This window comes from Aythya fuligula, chromosome 25, assembly GCF_009819795.1.
Source record: "Aythya fuligula isolate bAytFul2 chromosome 25, bAytFul2.pri, whole genome shotgun sequence".
NCBI classification, from domain to species: Eukaryota; Metazoa; Chordata; class Aves; order Anseriformes; family Anatidae; genus Aythya; species Aythya fuligula.
Window position 1 is genome coordinate 1,695,463 of NC_045583.1, and position 15,743 is coordinate 1,711,205.

A 15,743-nucleotide genomic window follows, 5' to 3' on the forward strand; every position below is an offset into this window, starting at 1 on the left:
TCCCACATCCATAGGGGAATAAGAGAAACTGTTGCAGTGACAGAAGCATGGTATAGTCTGTTAATACTGCTCTATTTACATAGCTGGAGCTGGTTAATATAGTGTCTGATTTTCCTCTCATTTTTGTGTCTGAATTCTGGAAGTGGCTTCAAAGTCTCTGCAATGCCGCATGGTTACTAAACCCCAGAGAGGAGGAGTTTCAGGAACTTTTCTATTTGTTCCTGGGGACAGGGTTGTGTTGTGTTTGGAGGACCATCTGGACCTTTAATGGACTTGCAGGATGTTGCTTGTACTGGCTATTGGGTGCAGAACATACCTGCATTTCACTGGGAGCTTCTATTAACTGAACGGAAATAAACGTGGCAGCTGAGAGTGGGAAGCAGGTAGGGGAAGGAAATTCAGAAAGCTGTAAGGAGTTTTTGTGCTAAGGAACAAGAAATCCTGAAAGAAAGAACTCTTACGCACATACGTGAACACCCAAATAATTCTAGTGTACATACTTATCCAGCCCCTGTCAGCATCAGAAAGGATGCGAAACAAAAGCAACTATGGTGAAGGCAGCCATCAGTTTTCACTGGAACAACTCACAACTCTCAAAGGAAATGAGCACTGGGTAGCAAAAAGAGGCACGTGCACAAACTCCCAAGGACAAGACCAGGAACGAGAAAGGAAGCAAACACTCTCCAGACACATCACAGAGATCATAGAGAAAGCAAATTGAATTAAAAAGGAAATACCTTGATGGTGGAAGTTCGTACAGATAACAGGGGATCATCCACAAGATAGGACAATCCCTACGGACAACATGCCAACAAAAGATAAAAACACAATTGATTGTCCATTCCGGCATTCAGAAATTTAGTCCCAGCATTGCATCTCTTGTCTCAGCATTCCGGCCGGCTCACTCAAGTTTGAATGGGCAACCAGACCTTCTCTTTTCCAAACCTTGCTTGAATCAGACCCGTTTGTTCGTTCCTTCTCACCCTTGAGCTTTTTCTTGAAAATAGAACAAGGCTGGTTACAACTTTATTGCTTTGATCTTTTGAGAGCCACAGGCAAAGGAAAACAAAGTTTCGGCTGCTGATTCACAAGTAATGAATTGGAATTGCATTGCCATTGGGTCACCAATGGATATGAGTTTTGGTTATGGTCTGTGAGAACATAGAGGAAAGGTTTGGGTTGAAGGACTGGATTCAACGCACTCAGCATTTGGAGAAAGTGTGGCATGTGAATGTCCATATTCAATGCGGGAGTCAGGAGGAGTGGAAGAGCTCCTCTTCTTTGAACAAACTCCATCTGTTGTGTTAATATGACAAAGTAGCCTTTATTATGGCAGCCACACGTACTTTAGAGTCACTTTGTCATTTTATACACCAGATTTCTGAGCCATTCACAGCCATTCAATTATAAGACTGTATGCTCGTGGCGACTGCAGGTACCGTGGCAATAAATAAAGGCACTTTTCGAATCTTTCTGCCTAGTTTGAGGAAAGGTGAATTGCCCATTGAAACAAGTGTGCAGCCATGGTACATTCCTCATTCCATTCCTGCAACTTCATCACAAAATGACTCTGCAGTGTTTAAAAATTCTTTTTTTTTTACAATCTAAGGTTTTTGGGGGAGAAATGCCGCATAGTATTTTATGAGTTTATTTGAAGCTTTAGAATTACAGCACAGGCTGATTGAACAATTTGGATTGGTAACTTGAGACCAGAATCCAACCTAGCTGTGTGATTTAATAAAAAAATCCATGGTTATAACTGGCTGAAATATGTGGGGGAAAAAGCATTAAATACGGTGCAGATTCTCCCTCTAGGTTTTCATTCAATTCCGAGTATCATTGTTATTGCCAGCCGTTGCTGAAAAAAGCAATGTTTGAAACGTTTTCAGCCACTGAGATTCACTGAGCAGGGTTGCGTGCTGGAGGCAGCGTGGCTTTGTTAATGTGGCAAGCCAATACATCCACAAATTAGGACTGGCTTTGTTACTTCCAGCACCCTAGCTGGCCTGTTGGTAATGGAGTGACTCACGTGGCTCCCAGAGATGCCCACAGTGTGGAGGTCAAAGCACCTATCAGCTTTTACAAGGTTGGGGCCTTACAAGAGCAGACCCTGGAGGCAGGGCTGCCAGCTTTTGTTTGCCTCAGCCAGTTTGGTAAAGTTTTCAAATGGAAGTATTCATGTGAAATATGGGTCACGGCAGTAAAGCTTTTAAGCATGAAGTTCTAAACCGAAGAGTCAGATTGTGAAATATCTGCTTGTTATGTAACATCCAAAACTGCTAGAGACAAAGGCAAGATGAGTCTTATAAAATGGATTCAATAGTCATTGATACAGGAAGAATCAGTTCACTGTCCTTAGAAAGGTGACCTTCTTAGCTCATTGTGATAAAGCAGCTGTGCTCACAGGTCACTGTAATTAACCAGTCTTCTTCTTCCAGTGTATCGCTGAAGCCTAAGTGATGTTATTCCAGCATAAGCCAAACTATGGAAGTGAAGGTGATTTGTCTAAAAGAAAGCTCTTGCAAGTCAGAAATCAAAAGTACATTTGATGATGGATGCAGATAGAAAAAGTCATGAATATTTCAAATGTTAACCTCTCTTCATTCTTTCTAGAATGAATCATGGTATAGATAATATGTTCCTTTACTGCATAACCTTTTATATAAACCTGGAAGTAAAACATACGTATCAGATAAATATCTGAAATGTTCCAAGAGACTTCTGTGTACAGAGTAACTTAATAACGAAAAAATAAAATTCTTACACCAACACCTTGCACGACACAAACAGAAAAGTCATTGTCAGAGAAACTGCTTGGCTGGCTCTGAGATAAATTACCGTGTCTTTCGACCAGAAAAGATACGTGCAACCTTTAAACCCACTAAGAGAGTTCATCTGCTCTGCTCCATAAAAAGGGCTAAAGGTTGATTTTTCCAGCCTGGTCCCCGGTTGGCACAGACCAAGTTGGGGTTTGTACTCGCTGATAGCAGCTTCTTCCTCTTAAGACAGCAGAAGTGTCCAGTGGTACTGAGTGGCACAAGCAACGAGTACATACAAAGTGGGACTGACAGCACAAGACAAACGCAGTTTGTTTCTCTTTCAGAAGCACTGAAAAACTTAAACTCAGTATGCAGCTGGTCTATAGGATCTCCCTAACCCCTTGCTGAAAAGTTATTTGTATTCCAGTGAACTGAGCAACCTGCTATTGACTCTGTACTGGTGTAAGTGACTGGAGTAGCAGACGATCACACCCCTATCCCTTTGTACAGTGATTTTTTAAATTTTCTTTTTTAAAAAGACTCGATGAAATTGAAATACATTTATTCCATTGCAGGGTATTCTGGGGGAACGGGGGTGTCAGTCTGACCTGGCACAGCTTGGAGGTCCACCTGGGATGTGTGCCCACCCAAGTGGCAGTTCAGAGCATACTGTGTGCACAACTTGTCCTCACGAAGCCTGGGACAGGCACAAAGACTTAGTAAGATGTAGAAAGGGTTGTGTTGCTACTTACGGTTGTTTTTTCCAGGCAGTGCAGCAGGTGGTGATGTTGGCTTTCAATTAAGGAGGTGCCTTTAGTCATATGCTGTTCATCTTCGGTGGATCCCTAGAGTCAGAAAAAGGGGAGGGAGGAACAAAAAACCCAAACCAGGTGTAAAACCATGAAAACAAACAACCACCAGCTTTCACAGGGATAAAGATGATAATTTCAGCATTGTCATCTCTCAGGTTTTTCTCATGAATCTCATGAGAGTAAATCCTCTTTTTTTTTATTTCCTTAATGATTTGGCTAGTAAACTCAGGTGCGAAAACGAGCTTTGATTCAAAACCAGTGTGTTTCTAGCCATTTTGTAGCTGTGGAGGAAACACTGCTGTTGTGTGGTGGAAAGGCTCTGGAACCAGAAGGTAAATAAAAAAAAACCTCTGCTGTTTTATTTTTCCTAAAGCTGTTAAGACTTTTAAACTTGTCGCGACCTTTGAATGCCAACAGATGTGCCTTGAACTCTGCTGTCTCTCAGGAGACAAAGCATGTGCTGCCTTAGTTCTGCTGAGCTGCTGGCACTGGCGTGTGTTGTGCTGGGACCTCCCGAGGCACAGCTCAGCGCCAGGTCAGAAAGTGTGAACGTGGGCTTCGTGTGTCAGACTTTGTAATGCTGCTCCTGGAGGCAGGACTCCTAGGTCTGTCTCTTCTCTATGTGAACGTGGCCAACTGTTCTCCACACAGCAGTGGTAAAGGGTTTATGTCTATGTGAAACACAGCAGCAGTTCCCTAGGAGGAGGGTCCGTCTCCATTAGGTTCTCATTGAGCTGGGGCTTTCTCTCTGTAGAATGGGGTCCTGTGTTTGATGTCTCATTAACACGGTGCCCAGGAGCGCAGAAAACTGAGAGGGAACCCCCTGTGCATCACCTAGCACAAAATCCAAACAAGGCAAGCCTGCCCAAAGAGCTTCTGATCCAGATATTTGACTGGTTGTGCAGTGAGGGACTGGCTTTCCCCCATTTCCCTGCGTGTTCAAACGGCTTAAATGTGGCTAACAAATTTCTTAGCTAATCCAGAGAGCGGGGTGTGTTCAGAGTCAAACAGGCAGATAGTATCTTTGGGGAAGGGATTGGGTACAAGTGAGAGTATTTATGTCAAAAACATGTTAAAAGGAGTGGTCCCTCCTAGGTAGGTGTGGGAAGAGCTGGGTGGGATAAAGCTGCTTTTGGCATAGCGATTTGAGGAGTCAGCAAGACTTATTGGGGCACTCCTGTTGGTTTATTTATTTAGCTCATGCAGAAAGCCTGGCACTGAGCACTCATCAGGGTAGCGATAGGCCACCTTAGTCACCCTGAGCAGGGGGAGGGAATGCAGTGCTCTGTGCTTCTGATCTCCGCGCTGCATCAGTGACTCAGGTGCTTGCATTCCCCAAACTGCAGCATCTGTCACTTACGCTGTGATCTGGTGATCAGATACACCTCAGAAATGGAAGGAAAAGCAGTAATAGAGGTTGTTTAGAGAGTTTCTGGGATATTTAAGAGTCGGAATTATTTTTCTCACTCTCTCTGTTCCGCCGTGGGAGGTTTAAAATCTGGGTTGTTTAGGATGTTTTTTCACTGCTCCTGTTTAAGGTCCTTGATCTTAAAATTCATTGCAGTTCCGTGACACATTAATCTGTGCATGTCTTTGGTGGCTAGCATTTCCAAAGACAATTACATGCATTAAAATGGCAATTAGGCGTTGTGCAATGTTTCCCTGTGCTCCCTAGTAAGGGGTGCCTGGTGTCTTCTGTAATGCCTAAATCTGAAAGTCAAAACTGGGTGCGCATGGCTTGAGTCTCTGCTTAGCCACAAACCAGCAGGATCTGACTGGTCAGGACAGAAAGTGGGTGGGATGGGAGACGCAGCAGAACCTCTTGGCAGAAGTGCCAAGACTTTGTTTGTTGCTCTAAAGGGGGTCAAATTCAGCTGTGCTTAAGGCGTTGCTTTTAGATACACCCATGTGGCACAATGATTCACTGCAAATGTGCCACTTCCTGGATGGCTCTGCAATCCTTAAGGCATAACTCTGTCTCTGACAGATGCCAAAACATCGCTGAATTGGTACACTTAGAAAGCTGACTTTCTGTACGCAGAATTAATAGATTCCTGTGGGAATGCTTCTTAAGCAGGTTATGGATTTTTTGTTGCTTTTGTTTTGGAAGGTTGAGCATTCCCAGAGGTATTTTTAAGAGTAGCCTAAAAAAAATAATCAGTTCCATTCTTCTTTTTAACAATCCTCCTGGTGAACTAACACAGCAAGCAGATCCTGTTTCTACCCCACTGAGATCACTGACTCTGGTGAAGTCTGTGTTGGAATATTTCCCAAGGAGGTCCCTGCAAGCCTTAAAGCAAATATAAGACTGCACTAAAATGCTCTGGAAAAGGAGGGAGGAAGAACAGATATTGCAAAAAGTATCTTTATGAGAGGATTTGCTTGAGACAGAGACAAAGCTTCCCTACTTCTGGCAGAAGACCGAAGCCAAATGTCACATTTTGGCAGCACGATTCAGTCTCTTTCTCTGCCTTCCATTACAAGGCAAATGTTGCCACTGATGGAAATGGATCAAGGGATGGCAGTGACCAGGAATAAAGTGTAGCATCAGTGAGTATGATTCCTTCCTTATCTTTTCACCTTTTTTCTTCAGCCAGATAGGTGTTTTCAGAACAAGAAGGCATGCAGCCTTTCAGAACATCCTAGCATGCAAATTAAGAGAGATCTGCAGGCACTGCACCTTGAACGGGAGAGTACCAACGCTGCACAAACGATTAGCATTTTGATAGTGCTGCTGAGGACTGTGTAGCTACAGAGATTGCATTAGTGGTACCTGTGTTACTGCAGGCAAACAAAATCTGTGTCTTCATTAGAAAGTCTGGCTGTAAGGAAAGAAATGGTGGGGGGAGGATGGGGGCTGGCTTGCTGTTTGAGCTGGGTGCCAGTTTTGCAGGGTTTGATGCCAGCTCCCATTCAGTTTGTTCTTGGAAGGCGTTTGCTGAGCTGTTGGTTGCTTCGAGGGAGACTTAAACACACTGTGGCATTGGTTCTGAAGTCCAAAATGTTTCCACTACAGAGGTGTCCTCTACTTAGTGCTTCAGCGCACAAAATTGGACGTTGGTGAACTGAGACGAGCTGGTTCAGTGGTTAGACTGTCCCTCGCCGTGAGAATGGCTATAATGCTTATCTATGGCTAAGCAGATTCTGCTTGTGAAAAGGGACAGGACCTCACAACCTACTGTTCCTAGGATATACGCTGCCTAGTATTTTAGCTAAAAGGGAATTTCGGCTAGCTGTACAAGGAGATTACCACTAAGAGGATATGTAGGCTGCTGCCATGGGAAGAAGCTCACCATCTCTTGAGTGCTTGTGACATAAAGCCCACTAAAAAGCTCTCTAAATGAGAAGAAAAAGCTCTGAGTACTTGGTGTGTAGATGGCAAATGCAAAATGCTACAAATCCACGTCTCTAAAGTCTGTGTTCTTGCTAGGAACAGAACTTCTTCCTGCTGCTGTCCTTGGATCAATCCTTTCCTTCATGTGTTCTTTACTCTGCTGCAGGGCTACAGGCTGAAGACATGCTGTTCCCTCGAAAGACGCCGTTAGTGTGTTCGTTCTGGTGCTAATGAAAGGAAATTCTGGCACATGTTCCGGAATCTTGAGCAGCCCTTCTCTCCCTGTTTATTAGTGTGACTGCAGCGTCGGAGCTGGGGGATGTTCTGCAGCAGATTTTTTTTTTTTTTTTTTTCCCCCCTCAGTTAAGCCCTCAGGGTGTCAGACTGATGGGCAATCTGCTGGATGCTTGTAAAACAATTATACATTGATCACAGTACTGTGTGATTGCTAATGATGAAAGTGATAATATCTCATCATGGCCACATCATAATTGCACTTGGAATTGCTGCTGGGTACCAAAGAAGCCCAATGGCAATCTGGCCACGTGAAGTCCGTTCAAGTTAGCATGAGTCCTGGGCAAGGTATCAAAACGGGATGTGCACCTGACCAATGAAGCAGTTTGATACTAATTTGACTGAGGGATGTACACAGTATGTGGATAATACTTTTGTCCCTACTATAGCGACTGTACAAGTCGCATTCCTTCCTTCACTTTTTTTTTTCCAGCCTAAAAATTTGGCTGGCTAGACTGTGCTGTCATTCACATCTTGTACTCTCTTAAGAATAGTTTGTTCTGCTGCCATAAAATGAAAGGACACAGAATCTTGCCTTGTGGAATTTAAGTGGTCGTGTATACCTTTCTGACAAAGGGTGCCCTGCAGATCTGTAGTGATTTATTGTCCCTGTCCCTGGGTGGAGAGATGTCTTGGTTCTTGATTCAGGAGCTAGGGTAGCCACAGATCATTTCCTGGCAGTGGTGCAGATACCAGCCATGGCTTTGGCAGGTGTCTTGTTCTAGTCCATGATATTCCTGTGTGGCACAGGCAGATGGTAGTTCTGCCTGCCTTCCCCTTCGCCTTTGCTTTTGGCTGTTTCATCTGGAAGTTCCGTGGGGTGGGGATATTTTCTTACTGTGTAATGATAAAAATGTATATAACATTTGGTGCTTTCCCAAGCAGAGTTCATGGATCTTACTGGGCTGTGGGGAAGTTGTGTTAACGTTTAGAGCTGTAGGCCCACCATAAAGCAATTTGCACCCAGGAAAGCTTGGGAAGGCCTGCTCTAGGCACTAATCTATATCTAACTTTTTAACGGGTAGGAGAAATCCTTTAGAGACTCTTCAGAAATGTTTTTGTTATCTTTTCTGTGTGTGCAACAGCTTGCTAGCCAACAAAAAGACCCTTCTTCCAATTATTTTTTGGGCAGGTGCCAGAAAATGAACCCATTCAGCCAAATATTTCTCTCAACCTCGTACATTTTGGATTTAAGCATTGGTGTGTCAGCTGCTCTCCTGTGAGCGCTCTTGGCAGGGAGTTTTGGTTGATGAGAGATGTGAGGAGATTCATGTCGGGATGACAGGCTGGAAGATCAAGTGAAAACTGTGTCCATGCTAAGCTCCTCTGGCTTCTTTTTTTCTTTTTATAGAAATTTAAAGCAAAAGTCTAAATTAGCCAATTTTTGGACTGTTCCTGAGTAACGACACAGTAGACTCAGCTGTGGTGGTGTCCCACTCCTGAGCCTTTCCTTGGTGGGGATTAATCTCTGGACTACCTGTGACCAGTCTTCATGGTCTCAATATTTTCTTGCTATAGAAACTTTTCTCGAGCTGCTGAAGAGCAGCATGTGGTTCAAGAACCACAGATTTTCCAAGTGTCGCTGCCATTTGTTGAGCAGGGACATTATTTGTGTAGTTATTTGTGTAGATGATCAAACTTGTTTTGGAGGGGAGCACAGAAACTGATCCAGGCATCCTGCCTTCCCAATCCATATTTCACATAAAGTATGTTTGAAAGCTACTCCAGTTACAAAAGACCAGACTCCCTTATCTAGGTCTGCACTGAGAAACATCCTAGCTGTAAAACCAGGTGATGCACACCCTGCTTCTGGGTGCTGGACCTGCTGATCTTGGGTAGGAATGGGCTTGGGTCCTAGCGAGCAGCTTGTAACACCATGAGCTTGAAAGGGGTTTTCAGCTTTGATTTTACAAATGCAAACATCCTGGCAGGGATGTATGCCAGGGAAAATAGACATTTGAAGGATTAGAGCCCCAAGTAGGGATGCACGAACAAGTGCAAGGCGGGTCTGGTGGCTCAATTAGGCATTCTTCGTATCATTCTTTGCTCCCCACCTGCACGAAAGGCTGCTTTATTTGAAATGGAATCCATGAAATGTGCTAATACCTGCTCTGGTGTTGATCAGGCTTAAAGTAATAACCTGCTCTCGTTTTCACTGATTCTGCTGAGCAATCTGACGCGCTTCCATTTCTTCTTCTCGTGAATAGCTAATATTAGCCTCCAGATGCCTTTCTATTAAAAATAAACCCACCACCAAACTGTCTGAAACAGGAGCTAGGGAATATTTTCCTGTCCTGTTAGGCAGATAGTCCATGTTAGGGAGAGACTTCTAAAAATAAATAACTATATGTTGAACGACTGCGGATATTTATAGCCCAGGCAGACGCTGGGTGGTCCAAAGCGGCGCAGCTCCCACAGCTTCATCACACTGAGGTTTGAACAAGCTGTGAACCTGGCCTCTGCTGGAAGGCCAGATCCTTTCCCGGCTCAAGAAGGAGCCCAAGGAAGTATTTTTTCCCCTGCTTCAGTCCTGCAGCTGGACTCAGCACACGCAGTAGTGCAGGTACAGCCCTCCAGGGAGGCTGCTGTGCCGCAGGGCCAGCGATGCGGGTGGCAATGGGGAGGGAAGGGGAAGGAGCCCAGGGATGGGTGGGAGCAGGGAGCTGCCCAAACTCACAGATGGAGGCGTTTTGTCTGCACTCACCGTCAGCTCGAGGGCTTCGTTCAGGAGGCCGTTGCGCTTGCTGTGCAGGTAGGCGTTGGAGCTGCCCGTTTTGGCCACTCGAATCCTCGCGAGCCGGGCTTTCTGTGAAGGAGACAAATAAGCTGGATTTATACTTTGGCACACCAAGCGGTCAGGCCTGTGCTGTCTGTACCAGGACAAAGGCAATGTCAGGATCTCACTGTACCTGAAAAAACCCGGGGATGAAATGCAGGGGGTGTGTGGGCAGGACAAGGCTGCTGGAGAGAACAGCAAGCACAGGGCTGTCTCCAGGGCCCAGATGAGCACATAGATCTGAAGAACACAGCTGACACAGTGTTAGTGGTCTTTCCAGAGATAAGAAACAAGTTCCTGCAGCAAACACACTGACACCTGGTACCCGGTGGTGGTGGAGATGCTGCTGAGAGGCGTTCTGAGGGAGCGGAGCTGGGAGATGTTTGGTAACGTGCTCACTTACCAGTCAAGTAGCAAAGATCCTTGGTTCATTAGGAAACACTAATGAAAAGTCTACGTTCCTCATCCTGAGGTAAACAAAGGCACCTTATGTGTTCCTTTTGTCCTCTGCGCTGGCGACGTTAGTTCGTTAGCTGTGGTGTCTGACAACATAGGACTGTTTGTCCCGAAACATGCATCTCTGTGGAGAATGACAGAAGTCATTCTGCATCAACACTCTTCTCATTTTTATTTATCCCTGACCTTCTTGACATGTAGAGGAACAAGTTAAATGATAAAAAGCAGCCTGGAACAAAGCAAGCAAGAAAAACTAATAAGGCCCTCTTCTCTTTTGATCACACAGGTTTTTTAGCTTTCCAGTTAGTCTTTTCAAATGTTGCCTGCTTCTCTGTCAAGTGCTGATTTGCCTTTTTCTTTTCTCCTGTTAATTTATGACTCAAACACCATTAAAAGTAAATACATGAAATAGCTGTGGCTATTAAAAATAATTACATTGTGCTGTATTTTAAAATGCTGCATAATCTTTTAAATAACATGGAACTCGTGATTTTCCTTTCTAATTAGAGGTGCTAATGGGTATACACTGTATGAACAGTAAAGCCAAGAGGCAAATATCTGCAGTGGGTCCAGAGAGTGTAATAATTCTAGGAGCTCTATTACTGCACATGCATGAGTGACTCTGGCCCTCAATATTTGAAAGATTTGTTTAACCTTAAAGAGCTTCCGCTTAAACAGGCAATTTCTTAGAAAACAACACGCACAGGATGGTGCTTTGCAGCCTTAATTAGGAGTCACAGACTATGAACAGCCTGAAAAATAGACATGCTTTTTGGCACCCCAAAATGGGGGCATCCAAAATTGAATTTCTTTTCTAGATTTCACCTAGATTTCATTGTCCCATTTTAATGTTAATACTCCAAGTATATGAGCGTGAAATCTGATGAAAATTACTCTATACTGAAGATGCAACAAGAATATGAAATTTGATCTTCATTTTTTCTGAGGTCTTTGCAAACTTCTCTTGCTCTAGGACCTAAATAGGGACTGGTCTCAGACTGGAACCCAGAGCAAAAAAAAATCAGACTAGAAGCTAGGAGTTGCAGGTGACAGCCAAGTCTCAGCCTGTGCTCCATGATGTTTACTGACACTGGTGTAACTCCTGAGTGAACCTGCAGATGACTTAGGGGAGGGAGTGGGAATAAGGTGTCAAAGACTGGTCCTTTTCTTAATTACGTGGTACTTTCTCCCTGTTAGTTACATTGTCATGTGTGTCTGTTGCTATCCACAATGATCTTCTCTCTTCTGTAATCAGGGCTGGATGGTGGATCCAGTGATGGTCTTTACAGTGAGGCTCTGGCAACCACAGAAGACTTTTTCCTTCCTTTTCCTTTCTGTGCCTGACAGAACATCAGCTCCTTTTGCTGCAGGAAGTGTGTGAGTCCCTCAACCTACCCACCTCACATACAGCAGGAAAAGTTCAGTTGCTATCATCGTCGGTTCAGTCAATTGTTAAAGTGGATTCAGTCTTAGGCTCTTGTAATGAACATTATTCCCTTTGCCTTCAGGCTAGCAGGAGATCAAATATTAATAGCTGTACTCCACATGGACTGGAGATGGTTCGTTTCTGAGGTCTGTTCTCTTTTCTCTTTTGAAACAGGGCCACTAGCTATCTTAATAATTAAACCCCATAGCTTTTGTAGTTTAGAACAGACGTTGTTATTTTAAAAAATGTCAGTGGGGCAGGGCAGAAATTAATCCTATTTTCCTTACACAAAAGGCTGTCTAGGATAGTCACATCACCTAACTCTGTGCCCCCATCATGATTAAATTTGGTAGATATCTTGATTAAGTCAGCTAGAGAAGTTAATTAAAATAGGTGCCTAAAATTGGTTTGGCCCTCAAGATAATTTCCCAAGTTGGACTAGAAACAACTCTAAAGCTATGGTTCACGGTTTTTATGTAAAAATATGTTTATGTGTAAATGTGCATTATTTAGAAAGCACGTCTATCAAGTTGTGTGAGCTTCACAAGATGTCTAGGTAGGTGTTTTGTGTTTCTGCAGGATGCAGTACTTTAATCACACCTGAGAGCAGCACAGCAGCTCTCCCCTGGCATTGCAGTGGAGGTTTCTGCCAGTTTGTAACGCTTGTGGGGATGCTTTTGTTATTTCAGCTCTGTTTGCATGCCTCAGTACTTCTGCTTTGCAGGACAGGAGAAAGCCAAGTGCAGGACCATGGGTTTTTGACCATCTGCAGCAAATGTCTTTGGAGGGGATAGCTGTCTTCTGCATCTCGTCCCACAAATGTGGCAGACTAAAGGTCATTAGGGCCAGGCCTGAGATCACTGTTACTGAATATAACCCCTGCACAGAGAGTCTAAAAAAGGAAAGAAAACGGCACACTGTGTCTGCATGTGGAGTGGTAAGAGGAGTTGCTAGGAAACCACAGGATCTCAAAATGCATATGACCTAATCTGGAAGATAATTTATATGATGAAAATAATAATACTAATGACAGCCACTTACAGGTTGGAATGATTAATTTGGTTATCTTAGTGCCCACGTGTTTCTGAGAGCAGGGTGGAAGGCAGGGCTCAATAACTTCTGGCTCCTTGCTGCTTTTTAAGAAACTGGAGACTGAATAAGCAGAATGGCAGCGGAGCCCTGCACGTGTAGAGTGCTGAGATAGGTGGTGAGGATGATGTAAGGGGCCGACAGCATCCTGGGTACCTGCATTATCCAAAGGGGCTGGCAAAGGAGAAATAGAATAGCATGCCTTCACTGTTCAGCTGCGTTGGAGAAGGGAAAGAAGCAGGAGTTGCAGGCTAGGAAAAATGCTTACCAGATGGCAGGCCCAGGAAACAGCTAATTATTATTTATTAATGATTTTCATCTAGTTCTTATGGAGATAATGTTCGCTCTTGATTTATGTGGTATCATAAACTATTAAGTTACAATCTATGACATAATTTCATATTTGCCAGACATCTTCAGCTTCCCAGATCTTCTGTGCCTTTGCTCAAGGAGATGGGCTGGAGCACGTGTATGTCAGGTACTGGATGTGCGGGTCCTGTGCCCCCTCCTGCTCCCTCTTTGGGCTGGAGCTGTTATTAGCATTATTCCTCCTACCCAACTTTATCTGCTAAAACCACATGAAGAGCATTTCTGGCAGAAAATGCAGCTACATTGGATATTTAATAGTGCCTCACATTTTATCTCCCAAGCAATTAGTTTGAATCTGAGCAGTCCTGTTGGTGACTGCTGCATTGAGTCCAGGGGTGCAGTACGTGTACACCACTGGTCTTTTACTGCTGACGTGAAGCTTCTCTCAAAAGTAATCAACGGAATACTTTTGATCTGATTTTTATTTCTAGGGTACAATATCAGAGCCATTCAGTAAATGCTCTTCTTTTTCTCCTTCTTCGTGCATTTGTCTGCATCGGATGCTAGTTTGAGTTTGCACTTGAAATGATCTTGTCTTTGAATTTTATAATAAAATTAGAGTCAAAAAAAAAAGAATTCAGCAAAGACTTCAATTTGTACTCCTGAGTGGTAATTCAATACACATGTATAACTTAGAAAAGGGATGAATTCAATCTTCATCTGGTGGAAAACAGCTTAGCTCCCCTGGTCTGTTGGGGTAGTCTTCCTTTGCAAGCAGAAAACAGAAAATTCTTCTTTTAAAAAATAAAAAAATAATAAAAAAAATACTGTCTAGAGCAGACAAGAAATTAAATGAATCTACTGCTTGTGGAGTGCTTTCCTCAATATAATCATGCGACACTCATCTGTCCTACTTATGGCTCCGAGAAGCTGATATGCCATCTTTAACAAAGCTTGGAAACAGGCTGGACTGCCAAATTAGGACTCGGGGTTATTACATGCGTTTGAACAGTGAGCGAAATAATAGCTGTTTAAAAAGCAAATGGCCCATATAATAAGTACTGGTTGTTATTCTGCTAACCCTGGCTCCATCTGGCTATTGCAATAGGCGATGGAGTTACAGCAGAATTAGAAAAGTCAGTTTCTGCAGATCATCTTTCTGTCATTTTAACCTTTCTGAGAAACGAAGTATGCGCATTTGGACTTCCCTTCCTCTCAATTCTTTACATTAAGCAGCTTTTGAGCCAAGTTTAAATATTCTGTTGCTTTTGCTTTGGGGGAGATATTGTAGAGCTGCATATGAAAATTAGACTGTGTAGAACTCATTATATTCCTATATAATTTGATAGAACCACTTAGAGTCAGACCTTGATCTTATTTTGGGCCTCTTCATTACTTTCCAGAGATGAAAGATTCCCCTCCCCTCCTCTGTGGCTCTCCTTTTAATCGTACCTTACCCTTGGCACCATTAAAGCAACAGAACATCATTTCAAATGCACTATATCGTTTAATCTTTTCCAACACTGAAGAACATGATGTTCAATCTATTTATAGAACAATGCACAGAATATGGAGTTTAATGGATCTCAACTTCTCTACTAGTCATAGATATCCTCGCTGATGAAACAGAACTTTGAAAAGAGTCATAATACACAAAACTCAAATTGGGAAATGCAAGACTGTCAGGAAGTCTCTGGAGCACCGAAGCCAGTTCTCACCTGCTGCAAACCTAACAAGCTCTGGCTTAAAATTAGTGAAGCTCATACTCCTGTTGGGCATCTACTTTAGAACCTCATTCTTCTGTTTAGAAAATAGCTTCTGATTTCTTGCCTGCATGTATTTATCTCCAGCTTTACTCAGTTGCCATTGTATTGACGTTTTCTTTTTACGTAGACCATTCCCTTTCTGGTGTTTGCTGCTTATTCATTCTACTGCAAAGAACAGAATAAGCTTCATTTTTCCTGGAGTTTGATAATTCTCACTTTATTCCTTTGCTTGACACTTAAAAAGTAAGCTTTTTGCAAGGTCATTTCCTATTTCCATCCTCTATAGATGCCCTGCATATTTCTCTTGTTTTTCCCCAGCTACCCAGCCATCTACCCAGTGAGGGTTGTATTCAGACCCTGATCTCTGTAAGAACTGCTAGTCCAGTTGACAAAGTTAGCTCCCTTCACTTCTTAAGCTTTCCTATTAATATGGTAATTGAAAAGAAAAACAAAAACAAAAAAAAACACGCACAAACAACAACACTGCATATGCTTTTGTCTTCTTACCACTATAATAGATCTCGGAGCTCGAGTTAAAGTCACTCCAGGGATGCATGGTCAAAGAGGTGCAGTTGCAGTGTTCTGGGAATATGTTATAGTTCATTAGAGTTGGAAGTGAAATGTCATGGGGTTTAAGCTAGGGTGTTGGAATTTGTTTAGAAACATTAATAAGCATCTTCTCAAGAAAAAAGCCTCATGTTTTCCTGCATCATTGATGGAGA

The 15,743-nt window shown here is 43.2% G+C and overlaps 1 protein-coding gene across 4 annotated transcripts in view; it reads right to left on the minus strand.

The window, feature by feature from the left end:
• KCND3 (potassium voltage-gated channel subfamily D member 3) overlaps positions 1 to 15,743 on the minus strand; it is a 108,281-nt gene that overhangs the window by 2,892 nt on the left and 89,646 nt on the right. For 3 of the 4 annotated variants that reach the window (XM_032203184.1, XM_032203185.1, XM_032203186.1), the window contains exons 4-6: positions 9,904 to 10,005; positions 3,512 to 3,604; positions 738 to 794 (exon numbers count right to left, since the gene is read on the minus strand). In XM_032203184.1, the coding sequence (XP_032059075.1) occupies positions 738 to 794; positions 3,512 to 3,604; positions 9,904 to 10,005 (252 nt within the window). The remainder of the gene's footprint in view (positions 1 to 737; positions 795 to 3,511; positions 3,605 to 9,903; positions 10,006 to 15,743) is intronic. The other variant, XM_032203187.1, reaches the window with a different exon arrangement.